Consider the following 15,739-nt stretch of genomic DNA (forward strand, 5'->3'; position numbering starts at 1 on the left):
CATGAGCATTTTTTTTTCTTTCCAGCATACTTGTTTATTCCCCCACTCTTCTTTCGAGGAGAGGGAGTGAGAGAGCGGTTGTGGTGGAGCTTGGCTGCCCAGCAGGTTGTAGAACAACCACAGGCAGGCAAGCCAGAAAGCCCCTCTTTGGGGTCTCCTGCCATCCAGTGGTGATGGGACGGGCCTGGGGGTGAGCAGGGAGGTGCGTTCATGGTCAGGGTGCAGGGGAGGAAGGCAGAGCCAGGCACAGCCTGGTTGAGCCAGGACTGAGGCCAGGGTTGAGCTTGGATGCTCAAAGCAAGGACAAGGCTTCTCACAGCTATTCCTCGCATCCCATCTGGTTTTGTTAGTGCCATTTGGATATAAATAAGCCCAGCTCCTGTTTGTTCAGAACCACGGAGTTTGCCAGGTTGGCAGTTCTTTCGGAGGCACACTGGTCTTCTCTCCTTGTGGGTGACCAGAAATTTGACTATCAGCTGCCTGGAAGGATCCAGTCTCGCTCCATGGAGCAGAGGCTTCTTTTCTGACCTCAGGGTGTCTGATGCATGAGTTGTCTCAAAGACTCGTCACAAAGCAGGTGCTTGGGCTTTCATCATGAACTTAAGACAACTGGCCTTCTGTTTTTCTGCTGGAGATGCATGTGCCGATTACAAGTGTCTTTACTCCTGCTTTGTGTGTCTTCTTCGAGATGGATGAGTGCAGCCTGGGATGCCTGGGACAGAGGCATGGGGAGAAGGGAGGCATAGCGCTCCCTAAATCTTGCCTTTTTGTTTGGCTATAATGAATTTAGGATTTATTTTTACAGAGGTTGCTTTTTACTGCCTAAAACATCTCTGGACTCTATATTTTTTTCTTTGGAGGGACATGTGCATTAAAGATCACTACACTGAAAGTCCCAGGAACTTTAAGGTTGACTCTGGCTACATGGATCAATGTTTAAAGCATCCGAGAGCTGACTTAGGTTTAGGATGAGAAGTGTTTTTGCCTCAGGAGCCAGCTCCAACCCACATGGCACCGGTGGGTGCCAGAAGACAGCAGGAGATCTGGGCACTCCTCCCCAGCCCTGCATCAGGCAAACAAGAGCCTTTGGGAGGGAGAGCACATTGCCCAGAGCTGCCTTCCCCAGGTGTCCTTTGAGATTTTGTAACTCCTACCGCTTTTGCATAGAATTCTCAGCTGACACTGACATCCCTGTGACTCTGGGTTTAAGGCTAGAGAGTTCCTCTTCTTCTGTTTTACTGCGGGGTTGGGGGTTAAGAGGTCAGCACCTATATGGCCCTCTAGAGTCTGTTCCTGTAAAGGACTGAGGTTTGGGAGCTGGAAAACTCATCCAGCTCTTCTGGGAAACCTTGTCCATTTTCTTTTTGGCCTGTAATGGATGGTGGCACCTCAGACAGGTTTTGGTTGCTCCTGCTGCAGTGATGAGCAGCAAGAAAACTTTTAAAAAGATAACTTGTGTTGCTCATCAACAATAAAATGTGGCCCTTATTGCACACTGGTTCCTTCAGTCTGGCAACTCTTATTGGCTGTCTTCAGCAATGACTTTTTTTAAGTCCTCCCAAACATGTCTAGGTATCAATCGCTTGGCATCCAACAAGGGATTTGGGGAACATTGCTACTGACCATTGGGAAATGACCCTTTTTGTTTGTAGATTTAAGCCTCTGTGCAGTTTCTCTGGCCCCCAGACAGTGCATAAATCACTGCCTTGCTCAAAATCAGAAGAACTCGTTGAGTCATTTAAGTTCATTCAGTTTGTGGTGGGAACTGGAATTGATAAAGTGCTGTACAAAATGCTTATGCACTCACATACCATTAGCAGCAGAGTAAGGAGACATGTGGCTTAAAGGAAGAAAAAAAAATGCAGGGTTCCTTGCTCTTGGCTATTTCTATCACTAACATTTGTGAAGCTGAGCAGCTGATCTGCACGTTGGTTTTCTCCCCCTTGCTCTCACTGGTGTTTAGTGACTGGATCATGGAAAATGGGTTGAGGTTTCCCATTTTTGCTTACATTCCTGGGAACTACTGTCTGCTGTGTCTTGAGATCATGTGCCAAGGATATACCTTGGCTGTAGTGTTTCCCTAGGAGCCACGGTGAATTTTGAAGCTTTGGAAGTTTTATGGAGTGGTTTGAATATACGTGTTGGCATTAACAACATAGATCTTCTAGAAGACCCCCAAACCTGACCTCTGGTGCTGAGGCAAGAAGGGTTCTCAGCTTCATTTGTGCTCCCACCCACCCAACAAACACATCCTGCCGCTTGGGCCCTGGAGCACTTGGGCAGAAATTTGCTGATTTTTTTAAAAGGCCAAATTCTGGATCCTTGCAAATGCAGGATGCTTCTGTATCTATGGCAGGAGGGGAGGAGAAGCCAAAGGTTATTCCTGAAGCCTGAGAATAGCTAAAAATATTCAGCAGGACCTGCTTTTATTTGTGTTCGTAGGTCTTACACCCGTGTAATTTCTAACGAGCAGGTCAATTTGGTTGAGAACTGCAACTCCCAAGCAAAGAAGGCTTTGTGAATGATGATGCTTTACAGTCAGCTTTGCAATGGTGTTCACTTCGTGAGGCTGGAATAAAACAAATTATTGGCAAATCCGTGTGCATGGAGTCAGGGAGCTCCATGTGCTGCGATGGAGAAAAACGTTCTTCTGCAGAAAGGGGCTCGCAAGGCTGGCACTTGGTAAACGTCCCACGAGGAACCAGCCAGAGGAGGTGAGCAGCAGTGGCTGTGCAGCGGTGCTATGCTGCCCTCAAGTGTTGCTTTTTAGGGATATTCAAATCTGCAAGGCCTGCAGTTTGCACTTCTAAAGTTTGGTGATTGTGCTTCAAGAACGGCCCTTGCAATGACGCTGATTATTTTACCTTTTATGTAGGAAACTTCCTGCTTGAAAAGTGGGCTTATTTGAAGTGATTGATTTAAACAGCGTGTTGACCAAGTTCACTCCTCCCTGTGGTTAAAATTTGGCATCCTGCAAAGCAAGGAAAACAGCAGCTCAGGGCTTCGGCTATCAGCCTCTCACACATCTCTGGGGCTTAAACTGGCTGTTCCTTACCTGCCCTGGTGTCGTGGGGTCCCTGTGCTGACTTTGTAGTCCCTTTCATTTATTCTTCCCAGCAATTCAGGGGGAGAAGTGTAATACATATGGTGAATGGGTATAAATAAAATTTGAGAGCCACCAGCAAGACAGTCCAGAAACCTTCATGGGGCTGACTCGATGCTCGTGCATGCTGTAACTGCAAGCTCACACCTGAGCCTTTAAATTCTGGTGTAGTGTGCATGGGGTTAACGTATACATCAAGCCCAGCACCCCAGTTTTCAATTAAATTGTTAGCCAAGCATCCGAAACATTAATTTCTTTCAATTACTCAGGCTTGCTTCTATAGTCCCTATTTCCCAAGCTGTTAGTGCTGTCACTTATGTTTAGCAGGTAGCATTAGTGGCTGTGTTAGACTGAGTAAGGTCCCCAGTGTGACTTAGTTCTCACAAAAAGGTGCACAAAGAAAGGCAAAAATAAATGCAAAGCTCACATAGGGAAAAAGGGTTATTTCTATGTGATGGGTAAGGGTCACATAGCATCTTACTTGAAGCATGCTTTTCCCCCCAGTGAGATGCAGTGGAAGCTGTTGACTTTTTTCCCCTCGAAGCAATATAAAAGGATCTGCCTTACCAAGCACCTGGGCTTGTCTAATCCTTGCAGCCCGTGTCTGTGCAAAGGCAGACTTGTGCTGTGAGCAGCTGTGCACTGGGGAGGAACTGGGGCACGGTGTTTCTTCTCTCTCATGCCTGGTGCAGCACCCACTGCCTGCTCCCAAGGAGCGGTTCCGTGAGGCCACAGGTGCTTCCAGTGCTCCAGATCACAGCGCTCCACTGAGATGTGTGGTGGGTTGCTGGGAATGGCCACTGAAGGCATTTATTTTCCTTACAGTAGGAGGTGAGTCTCTTTGAATTCAATGGTAAGTTCCATCTTCATGTCCCAAAGGCCAGCTCACCAGCTCTCTGTTCCCAGCACGGGCTATAGGATCACCCATGGAATTGTCATGGGGTCTGCAGAGCCACCATGTGGACTTGCCACAGGGGGCTGCAGGGCCACCACAGGAACCCCCACGGGGGCTGCAGTGCCACCCACGGCTCACAGCATTGGGTGAGGGGCACTGCCAGGCTGGGCAGAGTGCAGAGGCCCCAGGGACCCCTCTACAGAGGTTCCAGCCCAGGTCCCTCTGAGCAGTGGGCTGAGAGCCCGGCCTGGTCCGGTGGTCTACTCCCAGGCAGCTCAGTGGAGTGTTTTTTGCATTGGGTGCAGGAACAGAGCCACATCCCATCCTGGCCATCCTCCCCCTAGGTACTCGACTCCCAAAGGGGCCAAGTCCCATTCCAGCCATCCTCCCTCCTGAGGTGCATCCCTGTGACACCAGCCTCTTCTCAGAAGGAACGTACTCACACAGAAAACAAACTGGGAGCAGGTGCCAGGTGTGACGCCTCCTGGAGGAAGCCACAAGCCAGCACAGCACAGGTTGGAAGACAATATCACACTCATGGTGAACCAGCCCAAATACCAAGGAACAAAGTGTGGCAGCAGGATGCCGAGTCAAGCACTGACAGATCACTGTTTGTATGTGCAGGGGATGAGGTGTCCCCTTGACTGCCCTTCACTGAAAAAGAAGCTTTATTCCTCAAGGCTTTGGCCAATTTTTTTTCCAGACAACTCCGCAGATGGAGCAGTAACTAGATTTTGCTTTCATTAATCCATGGGCAAAATACTGCAGAAGAAGGGAAGCAGGCAGGCCTGCAAGCGCATTTTTGCCCATCAGTTTGCACTGCTCCCAGCAGCTTGGGCATCCTTTGCTGTGGAGCTACCACAGGAAAAGCTGAGCAGGAACCACACAAGAGCAACATGCCACATCGTTTCCACTCTTGGGAACAAAACCTGGATGGCCACAACTGAGACAAAGCAGTTCTTCATGCATTTAATCCATGGCAACAGACCTAATTTGCAGAAGGACTACACAACTCCACTGCTTGTAGCCTAGCTCCTCTTTGTGCAGAGCTCTTGGGCAATGCTGCTGCAGCTGGGAGAGGTCAGCCAAAAGCCATGTCCACATCCCTGCTGCTCTCTGCCCACTTTTCTCCCTTCAGCGAGCCTCAGTGGGGAAGGGAGCATTCTCCTTGGGTTCTTTTCTTTCACTCCCTCTTTACACACACTTCCTTTGTCCCACCTTGCTCTTTCCCTTCCTCTTACAAACTGTATCGAAAGCACAATCTCAGTACTTACATTGATATGTTCTATTTACAGGGCTATAAAACACTCGTAAATCAATACTAATATCATGGTTTAAATATTAATATATATATATTGGAAATAGAAGACCCTGTCTACTCCTGTTCCCTGGGTGGAAAGAAAAGTAGCCTTTACCCTGGAAACTCTATCAGCACATGAATCAGATTCCTGTATTGCCTGTTTGTAGCTATTAGCATCTGAAGAGAGATTCCACTTTCTGTAGCACCCAAGCAAGCATCCTGCCTGTGGTTTCCCCAAAGACCGACACCAAACCTCCCATTTTGGCTCCCAAACCAATCAAGTGGAGCCAAATGCCCCAGTCACTGGTGTAGTGGCTGCTGAAGGAGAGCTGAGTCCCTGGAGGCCCTGTTCCACATACCGAACCCTGCTGTGATTTTATTGTTTGGAAACTGCAGCTACACTTGATAACTTGGCAGAGACACAGCCATCAACTAGGTCACTTGGATACAGTCTCTCCACTGCTGTTAAAGAGCTTCCCCATTCCTAAAGTCCTCTCACAGAATAGTAGCAGCTGCTGATTCATCCCTCTCTTCAGGAAAACAAAACGTGAGAGCTGGAAAGGCAGCCAGGCAGAGCAGGAGGCACTTTTTCCATCCCACAGCACTTGAGAGGAATATACACACCCTGTCCATGTGCTTGCTCCAGGGCAAAGGAGGAGCTGAGGCCATTTTTGGTCCTGAATGTACTACGGTAAATACAACAGACGGAAGCCAGAGCATATCTCCGTGGCCCTGGGGCCCCAAGCAGAGATGTTTTCTTGGGGCCATCTTGCTTTGGAAGGAGACGGCATTGGCAGCAGTTTGCTTGGACTGCAGGTGCTGTGTTGCTGGGGCCCTGCTCTGCCTGGACGCAGGGCTTCCAGGGTTACTGGTTTCTTGCCAGCAAAACATGTATCTACTCAGCTGCTGAGAAGGCAAAGCAACATGAGTAACCTTGCTTCAGCAGCTGCAAAGCGGGCAAGGAAATGGGCTGAGACCTAAGATGGGAGCTGGGGGCTTTTGTCTAGTTGCCTTACCCTGAGCAACCTGCTGTGCTGGGAGCGGATCCCTGCTGAGAAACCACCCTGACTGCTCCAGAGCCACAGCAGCCTGCTTAGAATCAACTGCCAGCTCCAGCCCCTAGAAAGTTCAAGGCTTTAGTTTTGGGGAGTCGTTCTTGTTGTTTCCTCATCAATTTTGTTCAGGACTCTGGTGCTGGGGTCTGCCAAGCCACTGTTTCCACCATACTTCAGCATCTTTGCCATGGACGTGCACCCCGGCCACACAGCTCTCCTGAAAGGCAGACACATGTTCACATCTGCCCAGCCCCTGAGGGGCGCAGGGCAATGACACGTCCTCTCATCCCACCAGCAGTCCTGGGGGACTTGTCCCAGCACCCGGGCAGGGAGGCGGGTGCCGCTGCAGTCCCACCAGCCCTGCTCACAGCCCACCGCAGCCCCCACTTCCCGCACGAAGGGACCGCCATCACAGCACGGCGGGACCGCCCCGCCTCAAGATGGCGCCCGGCCGGCTCCGCACCGCCCCGCCTCAAAATGGCGGCGGGCAGGGGCGGCCTCTCCCGCCCCCCTCAGCCGGGGCGGCGCCTGCGGCAGCATGGCGGACGATAAGGTGAGTGCGGCGGCTAGGCAGGCCCGGCACGGCGCTGCGGGCACGGTGCTGCAGCCTGTGTGTTTCCCTAGGACCCGCTGCCCAAGCTGAAGGACCTCGCCTTCCTGAAGGGGCAGCTGGAGAGCCTGCAGCGGCGGGTGGAGGACGAGGTGCACGCCGGCGTGGGGCAGGTAAGGAAGGCTGGGGCCGGCCGGCTCTGCTGCCCCGGCCCCTCCCGCAGCCTCACTCCTCTCTGTCCCCGCAGGATGGCTCCCTGCTGGCTTCTCCTTTCCTCAAGGGCTTCCTGGCCGGCTACCTCGTAGCTAAACTCCGCTTCTCGGCAGTCCTGGGTTTTGTGGTGGGGACGTGCACGGGCATCTACGCAGCGCAGAACTACGCCGTGCCCAACGTGGAGAAGACGGTCCGGGACTACCTAAGCTCTCTGAGGAAAGGTGGGGACTAGCGAGGGGAACCTGGCCGGCAGCGGCTGTATCAGTGGCACTCCTGGGACAGGCAGTGGGGCAGGAGGCTCCTGGGGCACCCGGACACATCCTGCGTGACGTTCCTGCCCCTTGGACAAGAGCTTCACACCAGCTGTTGTGAGACGCCCACAGGTCTGGTTATGGGGTGTCCGTAACCAGTAACGGTGAGAGGCAACCACGCCATTACCCCCAGCAGCTCGGATGTGTCAGCAGCCAGCTGGGTGCCAGCTGCCCGCTCCCTTGGCCCCTCTCCCTGCTGACCCCCACTGCTGTCACTGCCCACGTGCCCTTCCACTGAGCAGGCACCCTGCCCTAGGAGTGTGCTTTTTGTGGCTTCCTGGGGAGACTTCTGCTTCTCTCCTTAATGAGAAACAAAGCCATTCCCTTCCTCTGTATCAGAAATGTAACAGGTAATATCCTGTTTTAATCAGGTTCATTAAATTCATGGTATTTGCTATCTTCTTGAATGTGCCAGGGTGTGAGTCTATCTGGCCTCTCCCCATTGGTAGCAGCTCACCTTTGCTGGCTGCTACCTGAAAATGGGCATGTTTGGTAAAGCCACTGGCACTCTGCTCAGCCCTGCACCCTGGGTGCTGCAGCGGGGGCTGTGGGGACTGATGCTGCTCTTGTCTGTGGCTGTATACGGCTCCCATGCTCCCCTCCTGACCCTGTGCAAGGTGGATGGCACAATCCCATTCAGCTCTTCATCTGTCGTGGTTCTCGTCGAGCTGACAAAGCTGGTGCTCTCCCTCTTCTTCCTGCTGACCTGGGACCGGCAGCTGCTGGGAGTTGCCGTGTCCTGGCACCACGTCGTTCCCTTTGCCCTTTCTGCCCTGCTCTATGCTGCAAACAACAATCTGGTGGTTCACATGCAGCTCTTCATGGATCCCAGCACCTACCAGGTCCTGAGTAACTTAAAGATTGTCAGCACTGCGCTCCTCTACAGCCTCTTCCTGCGTCAAAGACTCTGCATGCGCAAGTGGTTGGCACTCTTCCTCCTGATGGCTGCTGGGGTGAGCTACAGCTTTGGAGGCTTGCAGGACCCACAGGACTCTACCAGCCCCTCCAGGATGCAGCTGCACGTCACATTTGTGGGCTTGTTGCTGATCTCGGTGTACTGCCTGATATCAGGCTTGTCTGCTGTCTACACAGAAGCTATCCTGAAAACCCAGGCTCTGCCTCTCAGCCTTCAGAACCTCTTCCTTTACTTCTTCGGGGTCCTGCTCAACTTGATCGGCCATTTCTGGAGCAGCACAGAGAGAGGTTTCTTGGAGGGCTTTTCCTCCTGGGTGTTGGTGATTGTGGTCAGTCAGGCCTTGAACGGCTTGATCATGTCTGTGGTCATGAAGCACAGCAGTAACATCACCAGGCTCTTTGTGATCTCCTGCTCTATCCTGGTCAATGCCGTACTGTCTGTCATGCTCTTCAACCTGCAGCTCACCCTCCTCTTCTTCGTTGCCGTCTTGTGCATCGGCCTTGCTGTTCACTTGTATTATGGGGTCACATAGCTGTTGCCTTCCTGCCCTGCATGCACCAGGGCAGCCTTTATTTGTTACTCAGGGGTGTTCATTGCTTGTGCTGGGGCTGGTGTTAGAAGCATGGTGGTGCCTCTTCACCTTTTCATTGGTGATAGGTGCCTGAATGTGTTACTGATGGCCTAAAGCAAATGCACATGAGGGCGTTGCTCAGCGTGTACGTGCCCAGGAAGCAGGGATAGTGCCTTCCCTGTGCTCTGCTCCAGCCTGGCCAGGACTCCATTCCATGAGGCTCCCGCTTGATCTGGTGGACCCAGGCTCTAGAGTGAATCCTGAGCCCTTTGTCATGCAGTACATCACAGTCAAGCTGCTTCCCCCATCTTCTGTACACCAAAGCACACACCCATCCCCTGTGCCAGTAAATGCTGTTGCAGGGTTAGCTCTGGTGTGCTTCTGACATGCATGTGGCCAGACCTGCTGCATGATCCTGGCCAGAGGCACCGGCCTTCTGCATGGAGCAGCGTGCTGCTGCCTGGAGAGCCCCACACTGGCTGGGGGCATTGCTCCCACCTCCTCTGCAGTTTTCCAGCCTAATCCTCAACCCAGCCCCTGGCTGAAGATCTGGTGGGCATTGGGCTTCATTTGCCTGTCCTGGGCACAGCATTACTACCTGCCTCTGTGGACAGTATGAGGGAACTGTTTTGCCTGCCTTTCAAAGGGGAGACAGCACCTGAATTTGTACAAATGCTGTGGCTAGTGAACTCCTGGTGGGCGGAAGTCACTGCTGGCTGTGGCATGGTTATTAAAGCTGTGTTTCAACAGTGTGTGCGTTTGTCCTCCCTGCAGGAAGGCATCTCTGTCACTTCACAGAGCCTTGCTCTGCCCTGTTTGGGGACGCATCTGATCCGGACACTCCTTGGTGAGGGGGCACCTACTTTATTGCATGTGGCTGCGCACCCGCAGCCACGAGCCCTCCCATGGTGCGTGCTTCAGCCTTGTGTCTGTGTCCGCTCGGTGCCACAGAGGGCCCGGCCTGTGCTGTTGAGAAGCCAGCGCAGACTGGACCAAAGGCTTTATCTTAGGCAGCAGTTGTCAGAGTGGCTCATCTGTCCCCTGGCAGCAGGGGTCAAGGCGGCAGGGAGCTGTGGCCGCACTGTCCTTGCTGTCAGTGCAGCTATGCCCCCCCATTCAGGGACACTGGCTCAGGGTGCCTGTGTGGTGGCATCAGCTGAGCTGTGGCTTTTGGCTTCCCGCAGCTGCTGGTTGTGTGCAGAAAGCTGCACGGCGTCCCGCAGCACCTCCTGCAGCAGCGCCCGGTACCGGTGCTCCAGTGCCTCCGCCCGCTCCTCCGCCTGGCGCCGCTGGTCCCAAAGCACCTGCGGGGATACCCAGGGCCCCCTGGCATCTTCCTGGCCCCCGCAAGTGGGATGGTGCCAGCAGCCCGGGTTTGGTGCCCAGCCCCCCCTGCCCACCTGCTGCAGGTGCTGTCTCCAGGCCTGCATCTCCTGCCGGTGGCTCTGTAGCAGGGCCTCCAGGTCCTGCTCAGCCGCCTCGCGCTCCCTTCGCGCTGCCTCCAGGCTCAGGTGCAGCATGGCCACCTCCTGTTGCCAGCGAGCTGCATCCCACTGCGAGGACAGGGGCAAGGACAGGGCAGCTCTGGGATGTCTGGGAGAGCCTGGAGCCCTCCGGGTCGACTTCTTACACCTTGTTCTGCCTGGGGCTCTCCTGTGCTCACCTCCTGGCCCAGCGCTGGCACATCCCCGAGCTCCCGCTGGAGGAGCAGCTGGTGCTGAGCCTGCAGCTGCTGCCTCTGGGCCTTAGCCATGGAGTATCCAACCTCCAGGGACGGGCATGGCCAGCACCGGCTCCCTGCCTGGCAGAGGCAGGGCCGTGGGGCATGCTGTGAGATGCTGAATGTGGGGGCACCTGGTGGGGTCTCGCTCACCACGTGGCCCCCAGTCAGTGCCCACTGCTCCTCCAGCAGGCCTTGCCCCGCGCTCCCTGGGGCTCGGCTGGTCCCTCCCTGGCAGCTCTCGCTGGCCCTTGGTGCTTTTTGGGGAGAACAGTGTAACGTAAGCAGTGCCCCCTGCCACGGCAGCCCCCCAGGCATGGGGCACATGCCCGTCCCCTGCTCCCGACCTCCTGCTGTCTCCAGGCTGGCACCGTCTGGGGACATCTGGGTCCCAGGCTTTTGGGCTGGTGCTGCAGTCCCTGCAGAGATCAGGTCCTGTAGAAGCAAGAGGAGACATTATGGGGACACCGGCAGACCTCGGTACTTCTCCTGTGCCCAGGTTGTCCCTGGGGGAGGTGGTCATTGCCTGACCTGCGCCCACCTTGGCACTGGGCTGATGCACCTGGTTTGTCCCAAACACCTTGGTTGCTGCCTGCTTCTTCTCCCACCTTTGGCTTTTCAGTACCTGGAAAAAGGAGCTGGGGATGCTGGAGACTTCCAGACATGGACACACCCCACTCAAACCACCTTTCCCCCCATCAGGTAGCCCCCAGGTGCTGCCCTCAGTGCTGGGCGAAGGCCTGGGACACCGGAGGATCAGCGCCATCCTGGTCCTGGCCGGGCCGTAGGGTGTCCAGGGGAGCTCCCCCACCTGCAGCTCACGCAGGGCTCTCTGCAGCTGGGCCACTGCTCTCCCCTGCTCGGGGCCGCCAGCTCCAGCCAGCAGCTCCGTCCGCAGCCCTCGGATCTCCTCCCGCCGTGCCGCCACCTCTTGCGCGGGGTCCCAGTGGGTGGGTGACACTGTCTTGGCTGCCCCCTTCACCCGCTCGGCCAGCGCCAGGGCTGCCAGGATCTCCTCCCCGGGGGTGTCTGGGGGAGCGGCAAGTCCTGGGTGCCCAGGCAGGGGATGTGGCATTCGTGAGCACGGGGATGTCCCCGGGCTGGCACAGCATTGCTGCTGGCAGGGGTGAGCTGGTGGCTGGCATGCTGCTGTGTGCCAGAGCAAGCAGCGGGACGTTGAGGAGGGCACCGCGGTGCAATTCCCGGTGCTACCTGGCAGCGTCACGCACAGCAGCAGGAAGGTGAGGCTGTTCCCCTTCAGCAGCTGCTCCACGATCCAGGGCAGAGCCCCGGTGCCTGATGCCAGGATCGTGGGATGGGGCACCCTGCCAAGAGAACCCTCGGGAGAGGGATGGGGCATGGAGCCGGGCACGCGGTAGCAGGACGAGGCAGAGCCGCAGCTCAATACGTACAGCTCGGGACAGGGTCCTGGGAACGCCAGGATGCGGAGAGCTGAGCGCTGGTGCCTGCCGCCCTCCAGCTGCCGCTCCACGGTGAGGGTGAAGAGGCTGCAAGCCCTGGGGAGAGGCGGCAGTGAGCGGCACCGTGCGGTGCCTGGACCAGCCCCTGCCTCAGGCCCTGCATCTGCCGGGCCCTCACCCCTGTGCAGCCGAGTGCCCGTCTGCTGGGGGCTGCCCCTCGCGCTGCGGGAGCGGTGCTGGGGCAGCCCCCAGCCCCCACATGTAGACGCTGATGGCAGCTTGGGCGTTGGGCACAGCGATCTCCATTGCCTCCTCCACCATCCTGGAAGCAGGGAGATGTGAGCAAGCAAGGAGGGAGCCTCCTGCCTCTGCGTGCCCAGGCCCCTTTGGGGACAGCCCTGGGCAGCCCCGTGCTGGATGTTGGGGTACCAGCCCCCAGGTGCAGCTGCCACCGCGGGGCACCAGATACCTACAGGCCCAGGGGCGTGATGTCCATCACTTGCAGGGCTCGGCCGTCAGGACGGAGCAGGTCCCAGGCTTTGCCCGCAGCACAGACCTGGAACAGGGCTGTGTTAGACACGGGGCAGAAAGGGGGAGCCGCTGGCACCCACCAGGACCCCCTGTCATGGGACAAAGGGCTGGAAGGGGATGACCTTTGGCCAGGGAAGGCCAAAGCCTTGGGAACCCCAGATTTGTGTAGGGCTCATGCCGCGGCTTCCCATGCCTGGGGAGCCCTGTGAAGAGGTGAGAAAGCCTGAGATGCAAAGCTCTCTGGTCCTGCATGCAGGACTGGGCACCAGGACTGCAGCAATACAGGGTCTGGCCAGCCCTGCTTCCATCATACCTGGACCAGGCTGACTGTTTGCAGGCCCTGTGTGTCACTCCCTGAGGCCTCCAGCTCTTGGAAGACAGCTTCGATCACCTGGAAACAAGCTGGTCAAGCTGGGACCCGTTGGCTCTTGGCACCCATGTCTGGTTCTCACACGTACCAGCAGGACTGGGGTCAGTTGGCTGATCCTGGAGCCCAGTCGTCCACTGGATGTTCTGTCACCTCTCCACAACCACCCCTGTACCCTCACCTGCCAGACGATGTCTTGGAGTGGCAGCTGGGTCCCAGGACCATGGGGGTCCCACAGCAGCAGGGACACGCTGTAGCCAAGGGGCACCAGGGCCAGCTGGGGTTTTGCCAGCTCCAAGACCTTCTCCTGGCAGGAGAGATGTAGACAGCAGAGCATGGGTGGCGTGGCACAGCCGGGACGGTGCGGATGGCCCAGCACGGGGGGCATCAGATCAGATGGCATAGATCATAGATCAGAGAGAGCACTGCACAGCACGGAGGGCATGGCACAGGTAACGTGTCACAGCACGGCAGCCACAGCTCAGCACCCAGGAGGAAACAGGCTGAGAAACACCAGCAGAGCCACATGTAGGAAAAGACCCAGGACCCAAGCATGCCTGAGGAGCCAGCAGTGGTGCTCAGCACCTCCTGGACAGAAGCCCAGTGGGCTGCAGATATGCCCCTGGTTCCCCTGGCTGGGGTTGGGGGTGCAGAAGGACGTGGGGCACACGGTACCTGTCCTGCATCCAAGTGAAAGATGCCGTCTACAGTCAAGCAGCTCTCCTGGCATGGAGTGAGGGCGATAATGTTCAGCTTCCCTGCCATCCCAGTATGACCAGTGCAGGGTAAAGGAAGGACTGAGCACACTGGGCTGGAGATGGTGAGGGTGTACAGAGGGTGGGGGGAGACCCCTGTTCCTTCTCCTGGTGATCCCCAGGAGCACCCCCCCTTCATCCTTCCCCCTGGATGATGCCTGGGCAGGCATCTGCTGGGCAAGTGGCTGGGATGAGGCTCCCTGCTCCCATCTGAGCCACCAGGGTCCCCTGCCCCTTGATGCCCCTGTCCTTGCCGCTCTTACCTGGATCTCCTTCTCTGCAAGAAGTAGCTGCCGGGGGTCTCTGCTGCTGGCCCCCCAGCTCCCTCCTGGCCCTGAAATGGAGTGTGGAGTGTGGTCACTCTGCCTGCCCTGGTTCTGCCCCCCCCCCCAAACCTCCAACATCTGAGGGCCAGGTCCTGGGGCTTCACATTGTCCCCAAGCCCTCCCACTGTGACCACAGTGCTCAGAGCCACCGGGGTGGTGTGGACGCCCTCTCCCCACCACCAGCCCCGCCAGCACAGCTGGCAGTCCCGGCCCCAGCACTACCTGCAGCCTGGTGGAGTCCCATGGCCGCTCGCACGCACACCTCCTGCTCGGCCTGTGGGGACACACGCAGCAGAGGGGCAATAAGCAGGGTCCTGCCCTGAGCACCCACCAGGATCCGGATGTGGCCCTGGGGCCACACCACACAGAAAACAGGAGGCAGACACCCCCCAGCCACCCTGTGATGTGCCCCACTCACCTCCCCAGCATCCATGGCTAGCTCAGCACTGAGCTGCCGTTTCAGGCAGGGCAGGGGATGGGGTTATGCAGGGCGATCATGTTCCTGTGCATTATTGATGGGTATCAGGCACAGCTGTGTGGGCAGAGCCAGGCAGGGACTGAGCCCAGCCTGGAGGCACCAGGTTCTGGAGTCTGAGGTCTTTCAGCCTTGGAGATCGTTTGGCGTGGGGCTGTTCACCAGGTGGTGCCCCCAGGACGCTGCCAGCCCTCCGGTGCCACGGTGTGGGGCGAGCGGTCCCAGCACTGTGCGTTATTGGCACCAGGCTGGCAATCTGCCCCGGGGTGCCACCTCCCCACGCACCCTGCGGCTCAGCTATCCAGAAATTGCTCCCAGCTCCACGAGCCCACTGGGGCCATGGGAGGTGAGCAGCTGCCTGGACCCACTCACGGCCTCAGCGTGCTCCTGGCTCCCAGAGCAACATCTTTGCAAGCCAGGGACGGGAGATGAGGAAACTTCAGTTATGAAGGTTATCTAGGCACAAGAAGCAACCACAAACCACAGGCTCACCCTTGCTGCAGATCGGTCTTACCAAGAAAGCAAAAAAGGAAATGCTGAGGCTGGGGATCCTGCAGCCTGCTCCAGGACCCTGTGCTCTGCTCCAGCGCCAGCCCTCAGCATCGCCCAGCCTGCATTTGCTGGCAGATCATACACACAATACAGTGAAAGAGACACCAAAAATGCCCAGGAACAGATTTTAATGAGAAGGCAGGACAGATTTGGGGGATAAGCAGTGCTTACCCACAGCCAATCCCTTCCTTCCCCATCCTCCCCATTCCCCCATGCTCGTTCTTGCCGCAGCTGCCCACCATGGCCCCCTCCCCGTACACTTTTTTTTTTCTTTCTTTTTTTTTTTTTTCTGCAGTCCCCCAGTTTCCCTCAGCATCCCATAGTCAGTTTGCTCTTTCCTGTGAGGTGTTTTCTGATAACCCAGAATAAACCAATTTCCTTATTGGTTACAAAGGTTCTGGCTGAACCTCTTTGAGGTCACACGTGAGGAGTTCATCCACCAGCGCCCTAAGAGCACTTTGAGAGGTCTTTGCTGCTGCCTTTGTCATCTCCTGCTCATTAGGGTTTGTGTGTAGAGATGTTTAATTTGTTGTTTTTTTTGTTTGTTTGCTTGCTTGTTTTTTTCCCTGTCCTTTGTGTGTTTTTTTTCTCCGGTGCTGAATAGCAGTGAAGCAGACATCCTTGCAAACCAGGCATCCTTACAGCTGTAACCCCCAGAACAGGAGAGGAAGAGGACAG

At 56.2% G+C, this 15,739-nt stretch overlaps 2 protein-coding genes across 2 annotated transcripts; both read left to right on the top strand.

The window, feature by feature from the left end:
* The first annotated feature begins 6,799 nt into the window (after window positions 1–6,799).
* On the top strand, window positions 6,800–7,828 carry SLC35A4 (solute carrier family 35 member A4). Its single transcript, XM_035559850.2, has 3 exons — window positions 6,800–6,906; window positions 6,978–7,076; window positions 7,151–7,828. The coding sequence occupies exons 1-3, from the start codon at window positions 6,892–6,894 to the stop codon at window positions 7,346–7,348; spliced, it is 312 nt and encodes a 103-aa protein (XP_035415743.2). The 5' UTR covers window positions 6,800–6,891; the 3' UTR covers window positions 7,349–7,828.
* Window positions 7,829–7,906: 78 nt separating this feature from the next.
* Window positions 7,907–9,666, top strand: LOC126913111 (probable UDP-sugar transporter protein SLC35A4). The gene has a single exon (XM_050713596.1). The coding sequence runs from the start codon at window positions 7,907–7,909 to the stop codon at window positions 8,873–8,875; it is 969 nt and encodes a 322-aa protein (XP_050569553.1). The 3' UTR covers window positions 8,876–9,666.
* The last annotated feature ends 6,073 nt before the right edge of the window (window positions 9,667–15,739 follow it).

The sequence above is a fragment of the Cygnus atratus genome, chromosome 14 (assembly GCF_013377495.2).
Source record: "Cygnus atratus isolate AKBS03 ecotype Queensland, Australia chromosome 14, CAtr_DNAZoo_HiC_assembly, whole genome shotgun sequence".
Taxonomy (NCBI): Eukaryota; Metazoa; Chordata; class Aves; order Anseriformes; family Anatidae; genus Cygnus; species Cygnus atratus.

What these genes read in the sequence shown, in the direction of transcription:
- SLC35A4 (XM_035559850.2), top strand. An exon ending in TGCACGCCGGCGTGGGGCAG is followed by an intron (nt 7,077 to 7,150) that starts GTAAGGAAGGCT and finishes CTGTCCCCGCAG; the next exon opens with GATGGCTCCCTGCTGGCTTC.
- LOC126913111 (XM_050713596.1), top strand. Translation starts at nt 7,907, where the DNA reads ATGGGCATGTTTGGTAAAGCCACTGGCACTCTGCTCAGCCCTGCACCC.